General features: G+C 32.5%; 2 protein-coding genes across 7 annotated transcripts; both read right to left on the minus strand.

Moving 5' to 3' along the window:
* Positions 1-1,028: 1,028 nt before the first annotated feature.
* LOC121203134 (uncharacterized) lies at positions 1,029-2,541 on the minus strand. Of its 2 annotated transcripts, none has more exons than XM_041088404.1 (4): positions 2,410-2,541; positions 2,012-2,324; positions 1,750-1,917; positions 1,029-1,414 (listed from the first exon to the last, which is right to left on the minus strand). In XM_041088404.1, exons 1-4 carry the CDS (start codon positions 2,461-2,463, stop codon positions 1,104-1,106), a joined length of 846 nt encoding a protein of 281 aa, XP_040944338.1. In that variant the 5' UTR covers positions 2,464-2,541; the 3' UTR covers positions 1,029-1,103. The 2 variants fall into 2 exon arrangements, with proteins under 2 accessions (XP_040944338.1, XP_040944339.1); XM_041088405.1 differs by having other exon boundaries at positions 1,726-1,917.
* Positions 2,208-8,248, minus strand: LOC121214605 (protein PIGMENT DEFECTIVE 338, chloroplastic). Of its 5 annotated transcripts, none has more exons than XR_005910180.1 (10): positions 7,220-8,248; positions 6,867-6,941; positions 6,716-6,787; positions 5,762-5,842; positions 5,547-5,644; positions 4,789-4,914; positions 4,437-4,485; positions 4,084-4,354; positions 3,434-3,702; positions 2,208-2,335 (listed from the first exon to the last, which is right to left on the minus strand). XR_005910180.1 is itself a non-coding variant. In XM_041088403.1 (8 exons), the coding sequence occupies exons 1-8, from the start codon at positions 8,192-8,194 to the stop codon at positions 4,178-4,180; spliced, it is 1,653 nt and encodes a 550-aa protein (XP_040944337.1). In that variant the 5' UTR covers positions 8,195-8,209; the 3' UTR covers positions 3,860-4,177. The 5 variants fall into 5 exon arrangements, 1 of the variants encoding a protein (XP_040944337.1); XR_005910179.1 differs by lacking the exon at positions 2,208-2,335 and adding an exon at positions 2,485-2,619; XR_005910176.1 differs by lacking the exon at positions 2,208-2,335 and having other exon boundaries at positions 3,285-3,702.
* Between the last annotated feature and the right edge of the window lie 1,942 nt (positions 8,249-10,190).

Here is a 10,190-nt window from a genome sequence, read left to right on the forward strand (position 1 = left end):
CAAAAAAAGCGTATGAGATGTAAATATATAAATATTATAGGATTTTTATAAATTTAATTGATATCAACTAAGTAGGAATAAATAAGTTGAGGGGCAACATATATTTGGAATGTAAAGAAATCATGGAGCTATACAAAGGAACACAAATATAACGTGAAACTATACGCATAGAGCAGTAGCCTCATGCATCCTTATAAAGTTAACGTAAAACTTCCATTGGAGCTTCTGTGAAAATTTGATTGGGCCCATCTTTGTGATATTTTGAGCCATCGGTGCAAAATCTATCAAAAATAATATTTTTACGTTTAAATAGTAAATAAAATTGAGATTGGGATATCTAAAATATTTTATTTTGATTTAATCAGGTTGTGCATGTGCACACGATGTATAACAGTAAAAATAATAGAGATAATTGAAATCGAAATAACAGTAATAATAAGCATAAACAAAATTAAATTGAATAAATCGATATGATAAAATTCTATCTTCAAACTTAATTTTTGTTCCAATTTCGAACCAAACTTTAATAACAAGTCTTCTTCTTCAACCGATAAGTCGGTTATAATGATCAAGATCACCTTAAACCACCAACCCTTTTGTGTGTAAATTAATTGCGGAAATGCCCAACAATTAACCCTTCCCAAACAAACAACCACGAAATACGCATCCATGATTTACCTCTTCAGTAATCTTGCGAACTAAGACCCAACTCGAATCAACAACCTCAACTACGTGGATCATTTAAATTCGATTGTTATTTCCCTTAACGGATCCAACCAATCACTTAATTGGACATGCTAGTTTGTTCCTCAATAGACCGTATACAAAAAACAATCGTATCGGTCCTTCCACCAATTTTGACTTGGTATCAATACAGCTTTGCGAGACGCTATCCCCTAAATCAGAAAAACAACAAATTTCAAAATGAAAGTTTTTAATTGTAATTTCAGATGTCGCAGCTCCGAAAACCAAATAAAAAATCAACCTATCAAACTAATTCATAAAACTAAAAAACAATGAAAGAAGAATAATTAAAGAGGAATTTTTATTAGTTCCCATATATTATGGAATGAGAAGGATGATGAACAACATGAGATATATATTCACATGAAATCAGGATGGATATCATCTTCGACTATTTGATATTTGATGGAATCAGTGTTCAAAACTGCATCGTCGGCATTCCCCCATTTGTCCATATAATTTGCAGAGTTTCTTGGACAACACTGTTCCAAGCTGTCGCCCTCATCTTCTTCAGTTATGTAATCTTTCCACTTTGAATTCACTTTAGATGTTGCTGGCTTAGAGTTCCTCATTGACTCCAAAATTTCCCCTACTTTTCTTATTGTCAAGTCGCTTTGTTTTTTTGAACCTATGTCTCCATCTGCTTGTTGCTGCCTATCTGCCTTCTCATCTGCAACTCCAATCCCGAAATTTTGATCCAATCAACTACAATTCAAACGCAATCTAACTTGATTTGATTATAAAAAGAAACCCTAAAATCCAAGTCACCAAAATGATCTGAACCATGAACTAACTCAAACTAAGATCATATGAAAGGGTTACTATAACTTTTGGTCCCTGAAATTGACAATTAGATTCACCTTCAACCCTAACTCTTTTTTTATATACTTTGATATCTAAACTTGACAAGTAAGTTTATATTAATCCAAAATGTTAAAACCCAATGCTGAATTAACACATGTAATTGTAACCATAACATACCTATGTTGTTGTTGTTATTATTACCCTGTGAAAAGAGCATAGTAGCCTTTCTGCAATTTCTCTTGTATAAAAGTGGTTTATAAAGCTGATGACCAACGCCTTCTTCCCCAGTATCAGAGTTCCTCAATTTGGGTCTTTTGAACTTCTCCTTTGCAGGCAACTCTGTCACAATCTCTGGCTCCAAATCGACCCCTACACCATCAATAAAACAAACACGAATTTCTTATATTCTTAACTAGAATAATAATAATGGCAGTACAGTTTATTTTCTAAGAAAACAAAAGACCTTGTTCGTCTTCTTGTAAAACTAATTTGTGTTCATGATGATCCTCTGAGTCGAGATACTCGGTCCAATCGGTGTGTCTTTTCTTCGGATTTTCCAGATCTCCACCATCGTCATCTTCCAAATCGATGTCATATTCCGATGTGGGATCGAAGAGTTGGTTTTGATCGGTAAATTTTCGGGTCATGTTGAAAGACTGGACGAATTTGCGAACGTCTTTAGCCATGGGACCTTGAGCAAAGACCTTGAGCACCGATTGCTTTTGATTGCAGACCACGCACGTCCATTTGTTGCTGCTTTTCTTCCTTTGTTTCACCTGCAAACCTCCTGTTTAAACAAATAGAGGAGAAAGGAACAATTATGCAAAGAGAAAAATGTAGTAAGAGGATGAACGAATGTGCCTGCATTGTGAAGCATTGGCAGCATTGCAGAGCTACAAAATTGGCGGTTGGCATAATTCGGGATTTCACGGTGTTCTTCCTTCTCTTTTGTTACACTGGCTCTGTACTTGGGTTGGTTTCTTTCGATTAAGGGGGTGGGCGGGACATTTCAGAATTTCAGCTTTCGCCATTGGGCGCGAAAATTGTTGAGTGCAAAGTTTTGATTTGGACCTAAACAACAACAGCCAATTTTTATTTAACATTCGAATATAGGGTTTAAGGTCCAAGATGAGCAGGCCTATTCTTATCATAGGCCTCCTGTGTTCATCTCCCAAAGCATTAGGGTTTATTAGTTCGTTGAATCCTTAATCCTTGCACTTTCTTCTTCCTCAATCCTGACCTCCCTGTGTTCGAAAATCTTAAAATCTCCATATGCAAACCCTTTTGGGTCACATCCAAAACCCCCATTTTCCGTTCTCATCCAAACCTTAAACCCTAAAAATCCTAAAAAAATTAATAAATTTAACCCTCAAATTTTACGTACCCTGTCAATTTAGTCTTATTCTGGAAATAAAAATTAAAAGAACTAATTTTTCACTAAAATTTCTAAAATTTTATAAAATATATAAAAATAAAAAAATTCCTCAAATAAAAATATTTTTAAATATTTAAAATTTTAATTTTAATCACATCTAATAATTGTTTTAACTTTTTTTAAACTCTTTCTAATGGTCAAAGATGTTCCTCATAGAACCCATCCGGGTTCGAATCTCCAAGGGAGCAGTAAGAAGACCCAATTTAAGGGCATTTCCTTATTGGACATGGTTGCGGATATGTTCTTACCAAGTGAGTACTGATCCTCTAATTGTATCATTTGCCACGAGGCCCTTACCTTGTTTCTCAAAATCGCTCTATTTAATCGCAAGTTTATACTTGATTATGTTGGCATCCTCTTGTGCAATAGAAGAAGAGAGTGCAAGTTCATGTATGGAGACAAGAAAGTCCCACTCTTCTTCGTTATCATTTTTGTTAGAACTGATTTTACCTCTTTTTATTCTATACTCTCAAGCAAGCAAATGTAGCATTCCTAGGAGTCTTCTTCTCCTCTTCATTATCTTGCTTTGATTGGACTTCTCTTGCTGTCCACCTCCGTCTCTTCGTCTGAAAGCTCCCACATGCTATAATTGCTCTTGTTAAGCTTCTGAATTCTGCTAAAGTCTGTCGATACCAACTTGATTGTGTTTGATCTCAAATAAAAAAATTCGTTGCAGTTTCGACCTGCAATATCAGCAGACCTCCCTCTACGTGTGGTTCCTGATAGCAGATTTGAACAAACCCACCTATAATTATGTTACATGATATTTTAAGACAATCTTACACCAAAACATGCTCTCAAACTTTTCATTTGATCATGCAACTAAGCCTATGTATTCCCTTCCATTGAAGATTAGATCAATTAATCACTTCCAAGTCAAACAAACACATTTTCTTTCATTATCTAAGTTATGATTAAGCATAAAATCCAAAGAAAAACGAATCTCGATACAATCTTTTGTACAACAGAGATCATGTTGATGCAACGATACTTCTACTTCGATTTCCTTTGAAGCGGATTTTTTTTGCAGTGGTGATCAGAAGTAGAATGCAGGGAAGAAAATATTTCTCTAGTTCCAACAGAATGGTCAAAGATGTTACCTTTTTTCTTCTAGAGATCATCATGCAGTCGAGTTGTAAGACTCGAGCCCTCCACTTTTCCAAGTTAATATTCTGGCATTCCGAACTTGAAAACTCAACTTGATTCATTCTCTCTTTCAAACTTGAACCACTTCCAATTTGCATACAGACTTTCTTCATTCTCAAAAGATAAAGCATCAGCTGGAAGAGGTTCGGTATTCCGGGGTGCAGAAACTGCAGGTAGACTTTGCCTGTACTTCTTTGCCATCTCTTCAGCCTCAGAAAATACCCTCTGTGGTAACATATATTATTAATAATTATGACCAATCATAAACGATGCTAGACATTCCTCATGAAACAGATCAAATCTTTACCTCTTTGTTTAATATAAAGAGGCCAGGTTCACTTTCAAGTTCAGCAGTACTGCAAGATGCATGAGAAAATTACATTAGAGTCAAGAGACGAAATATACCGAAATAATGACAGCAGCACTTTATTTCATTTTTCATGCGTTTCAAATATAGTGTAAAAGCTTGGTCACAAGCCACTGGAAGTAAAAGTACATCTTTTTCTACATGCATAAATGTGCCACTTTAATAGTAATTTTCTGACTTTTCACCAAGTGCAAGAAATTTCATAAATTCAAACATTGCATCAGATAAGTCTCAATGAAAGTTATGTCCAAAGCATTCGGAATGCAAGGATGTCAACATGGTCCTTGATTACCTGAGAGATATTTTGTCAGGAAAGAGTGACTTCACAACAAGAACCTTGACCTTCTCATCCTCTTTAAGCAATTCAGCAACAGACGTAATTCGACTCTTGCTCATATTTGAGATATGAAGCAACCCACTGCAACACAGTTGAAATTTAGAACAATTTTTATGGTCATGACTCATGGCACAAGAAAAATGTTAAACATAACATATAAACCAAATAAATATGAACATACAACTAGAATTAATAGAGTGGCATAAATATTATTAAGATGCACAAGAAAGTAACCAATCAAAGTTAACAGTTTTTTTTTTCAAATTTTCCTTTTAATGCTAAATATTATTTCAAAATATTTACTATTTTTACAAAAGATTTTAAATAAAAAATAATGCTTTGGGGCCAATGCATTACTTCATCAAAAACAAATGCCTAAAGGAGATAAGTGAGTGCCATAAGAGTGTTCCAAACATGATTCATGCTGCATTTCCTCGATCTTGTCTGCTCTAGTCATACCCATTCACTGTTTCAAACCCCTCTTTCCCAGCTCGCTGCCTCCCAATTTCAGTTACAAATCTTGCACTCCCACCCCTTTCTTTTTCACTTCTTTAAACACAAATCTTTAACTTAATATTATCAGAAACTCTTCATATTATCCTTCCATTAATTTTTATTATATTTACATGATACGATAATAACAGCAATAACCAATTGGTTTGTATTAAACTCGATATTAGGGGGAAAAGAATAAAAAGTAGCTTTCCACTCACCTTCTATTGGAATCCGCTATTCTTACTTGGGCTCCATACGGTAAAATTTTTACAACGGTTCCTTCTACAAGTGTTCCATCTCGAAGATGCATCATTTCCTACAATATTTTACCGTAACATCATCATTAGGCCCCTGCTTTTTAAAATAAAGTGATAAACTAAGTGGCTTCATCAACGGAAGGACAATGAGAAATAGAGAGATTGTAGTAACTAACCCAAGCTTCCCTCTCGCTCAATATTAAATCATTGTTAGCCTCATTTATCCGAGTAACTTTCACATGCATTCTGCGGCCCACCTACGCAATAAATGAAACAAAATGTCCTAAGAAGCATAGAATCAGTGAAGGAAACAAAGAAACATAGACAGAGCAGACATATAAATCCTATTGACAATCTATTTCCTTCTTATCACCATGATGCTTCTCTTCTTCTTACAACATAAATGAAACTCCAGTTTCAAATTTGTTTTGCGTTTCTGATTCTTCGATTTCTATGCATTCCTTCATAGGTCATAAACCTTATCTACTCAAACCGGTCTCTTTGAAGAATGGTTTATTAATGCCACTTGCATGACTAGGTCACTTTTTCGCGTGTCATGGGGAAGATAAGAGGGAAGAAAGCAAAAGTGAAAATGATCATTTGAGGTAATAGAAGACATGCCATTTGGCAAATATATAGAAGAAAACAATTGATCATCCAATCAAAGGGATTTTATAATGCATACGTAACTTCTTTTATTTTCAGCCAATTAAAAGATTGTTCACTGATGAGTTTATACACCAACAGTGCAGCAGCAGAACTTGATTGGTTAGGTTGCGTAGGCCCCTCTCAACAATAAACATATTAAAAATGCATAGGGCCTTCAAATATCATCATTTTTTCAAAGATAAATATTTCTTCCATGACATTATTCCCCAAAATGCCTGCATACTATCATATGAAGAGAATTTCAATGACAAACTTGTATTCCATTATGAGAAGCACTACCTAAATGCATATGGTTTAACTATAACTGGCTAACGTAATAAGTCTAGAGCGTATTGTCACAAAATCTATCAATAGATGGTTTTAGACTTCAGAAATGCTCACGCCAAATGTCATGAAGGTAAGTCATTACACAAAACAGAAACAGAACTCAGTAACTGAAATTTCCATGACAAGAAACTTACATATCCTTTCAACTCAGAGAAGTTATTTACTCTCTTCATCAACTCAGCTTTTGGAAGGAAAGCTCGCAAACCCTGCAAGACAATGTCTAGAAAGATTTTTCACATTGAATTATGCGTACAAATATACATAACAGAAATGGGACACACGAACCTCAATTCTTGTCAGCAGGCCACCTGTATTCCACTCTGTAAATTTAACCTCTATAGGTTCATTCAGGTGTTTTATCTGGCCAAAATTCAGATTAAATCATTAGTTAAATTCAACAATCAGATACTCTTTAAGGTTATCAGGAAGCTAATCTGTAGTAATTAATGAGTTGTCAACTGACCCCTGTAATTGTTCATATTCAAGAGCTAATGTTGTCTTAGAACTTAAGAAATTCATGATAAAAGGATAAATATGTTACATTAAGCAACTACAGAAGCCACCAAGCATCTTAAAGTATAACCATTCAAATAAACAATTTTACTATGAAAAAAGAAAGAAAAAAGTGAGAAAAGAACCTGCCTCACTCGATGCCAAGCTATCCTCCTGAAAAGCTGTCTAGTTGAGAGCAAAGGCCGACCACTAAGCGTTCTTCCAAGAACCTCAGCAAAAAGCACAGTTCCAGTCTCAACCACTGGTCTTCCAGGACCCGGCCCCCCGCTCATCGCATCATCATCCTTAACAATTCCCATCTTCCCATAAACCATAAATTCCTCAGCTTTATTTTCCAGATCACACACCAAATAATCCATCTCTTTATCATACAAAGGCAACACATCTTTAGTCAACATTGTACCCAACATGTCAGCCCCAACATTCACATCCAGCTTATTCTCATTACCAGAAACAACAACACCAACCACTAAGTCACCAGGTTTTGGCTCATAGTACTCGACACCAACCTTCTTCACTTCATCAATTTTCTCCTCAGAATCTTCTAATTCACCTCCCTCTTCTACTTCCAATGGTTCGCTAGGCCTAAAGAATTTCAAAAAAGGCTCTAAAACCTCTTCTTTATCAGGTTTTTCAGACTCTTTATCAACATCAGATACAAACCCATTATTCACAGGTGCTGGACTAGGCTTATTAAGCAATTCAAGTTCCTCATTTTCTTCAATTCCACTATCGTTTTCAAACCTTTCAGGAAACTGGGTGCTTGAAAACTCATCAAAAGTATCATTTTGAGAGCAAAGCACAATCTGGGTACTTCTCAAAAACATATATTTCCTTGAAAAAGACAAAGCTTTTGGTGTCCCAGCAGCGGTAATGGAGTAACAAGTTCTTTTAACAGAGTACTGCCATTTGGGGGCACCATTAAAAGCAAAGTATTGACTCGAAAAATTGAGAAAGGATAAGGACTTACAGGGTTGAAGCAGGGTTTGCATCCTCCTTATCCTGCTTGCACCTCGTGAGCTCTCTTTCTCTCTCTGTTTTCTTCGATTTTCCTTTGTAATTTCTCTCTCTGTCAGCAAAGTTTTGGATACTCGGGACATTCCACGGCTGTTTTAGCTTCATTAACTCAAGCCTTTCGTAGGCCCATTTTCAAGAACTGGGCATTTTAAATTTCATACTTGGATCTGCTTTTTATGGAGCTTCAACCCAATTATAAAGAACGAGTGTTTGTTTTTATTTTAGAACTTCTGATTTTGTGTTTTTGAAATATTTTTTATATATGCTTCTTAATAAACATAAAAAAAATATCTCAATTGCCTATCTAAAAATATGTTTATTAATTCAGTTAAATAATTTAATTTTATGATTTTTTTTAATTTTTATAAAATTATTTAGTGCAAGTCTAGGACTAAAACAATAGGTATTCACACGATAGATTAAAATATTAAAAATGTCTTCAACTATTTTATTTATCTTAAATAAGATTTTATATTTTTATATTTTAATTTATGAATTCAAATGAATAATACAATATTATGTCATTAATAAGAGTTATCAAATAATTATATTAAATTAAGTATAAATATGAATGGAGACTTTCTGAATGTGAATGTTTGACTATATTCGTTAAATGTTGTGCAGTAATGGCAGGAAGCACCGAGTTATAAAAAACAGTGCATTGTTTATGTCCCAAAAAACAACAAGAAGCTAGTTTTAAAAATGGCTTGTTTGACCATCAAGATGGAGGTGTGAATTTGTACCTATCAAAATAGGGTTAATTTAAACACCATCATTATTGAAAATTTTCACTATGTTTATCATTATTTTTAAAATTATTTGAATTTTTATGTATGGAAAAATTACCTTTTTAAAAAATAGGTATGTTTTTAATATTAATATAGAATATGGTTTTAAACTAGGAAATGAAAATATTTGCGTAATAATATTAAAATGAACAAATAAAATTTAAAATGAAAGATTCGTTGTAGTGTTATAGTTGAAGTCTTATGTTCGGTTGATGGCATGAGTTCAAATCTCTTTATTTATAATTTTTTATTGGTTTAATTTAAAATGTAAGAAGATAAAAAGTGCCCTTATAAATAATATAATTTATTTTAATTATGGAATGATAGTTTAATAGTTTCCTCAACTGACCCTAACTTAGGCTTAATTTAGCATTACTCCTTTGGAGCCATAAGCAATACTAAACAGACAAATTTTTGGGTCAAAAGTGCTTTTGACCTTTTGAAAAATGTTTTTGAACCTAAAAGCAAAAATAGTTTTTTTTTAACTTCTACTTTTGGCAAAATCGCTTTTAAGAGCAAAGGACAATTTTAAACCTTATAAAATATTTTACATAATATTTATATTGAGTATGTAATTAGTTTCTTATTGAAATTTATTTTAAATATATAATATTATATATTTAAATTTTATTGGCTATATTTTAATATTTAAAATATAATTTATATATTCGAAATAAATTTCATAAATAATTAATATTAATTACTTAAAAATATATATATTTTATATATTAAAATATTAACAACAAATTATAATAGATTATATTTTTATATTCTTACTAAAATATCATAATATTAATTAATTTGAACATTATTTAAATGTATATTTGTTACTTTATAATACCATGTCTAAAATAGGTATTTTATTTCTCAAAAGTACTTTTTTTATAGCAATATTAAACGCTATCTTAAACTAAACTCTTTTAAAAGTACTTCTCAAAATCTTTTTTTTACAACATTTTTTAAAAGAATTTCTCAAAAATAATGCTAAACTAACCCTTAATCATGAGTTTAGATAATAACTAGATTTTTTTATTACCTACGGGTGAATAAATGTGTTTATTTTTTTTATAAATTTATAAATAATAAATAATATATAAAAAGTAAAATAATATTTAAAATGAATCATATTTTATAAATAAAAAGGAGTTGAAAATAATATAGAAATTTAGAACTCTATTAACAAATAAATTATAATAAATAAAATGTAAGACGCATGCTTCAATTATAATAATGATTTATGATAAGTAAGTTATATTAATAAATACAATAATTATTAAAATCTTATATACTA

Source organism: Gossypium hirsutum, chromosome D02 (assembly GCF_007990345.1).
Source record: "Gossypium hirsutum isolate 1008001.06 chromosome D02, Gossypium_hirsutum_v2.1, whole genome shotgun sequence".
NCBI classification, from domain to species: Eukaryota; Viridiplantae; Streptophyta; class Magnoliopsida; order Malvales; family Malvaceae; genus Gossypium; species Gossypium hirsutum.

Bases quoted from the DNA above. Each gene is read 5' to 3' on its own strand.
- LOC121203134 (XM_041088405.1), bottom strand. From the start codon at position 2,463: ATGCCAACCGCCAATTTTGTAGCTCTGCAATGCTGCCAATGCTTCACA. The intron at 2,325-2,409 runs GCACATTCGTTC...GGAGGTTTGCAG, and splicing joins GCCAATGCTTCACAATGCAG to GTGAAACAAAGGAAGAAAAG. The intron at 1,918-2,011 runs GTCTTTTGTTTT...TTGATGGTGTAG, and splicing joins TTTACAAGAAGACGAACAAG to GGGTCGATTTGGAGCCAGAG.
- LOC121214605 (XM_041088403.1), bottom strand. From the start codon at position 8,194: ATGTCCCGAGTATCCAAAACTTTGCTGACAGAGAGAGAAATTACAAAG. The intron at 4,486-4,788 runs GTAATCAAGGAC...TGCATCTTGCAG, and splicing joins CCTGACAAAATATCTCTCAG to TACTGCTGAACTTGAAAGTG. The intron at 4,355-4,436 runs GTAAAGATTTGA...ATGTTACCACAG, and splicing joins TCTTTATATTAAACAAAGAG to AGGGTATTTTCTGAGGCTGA.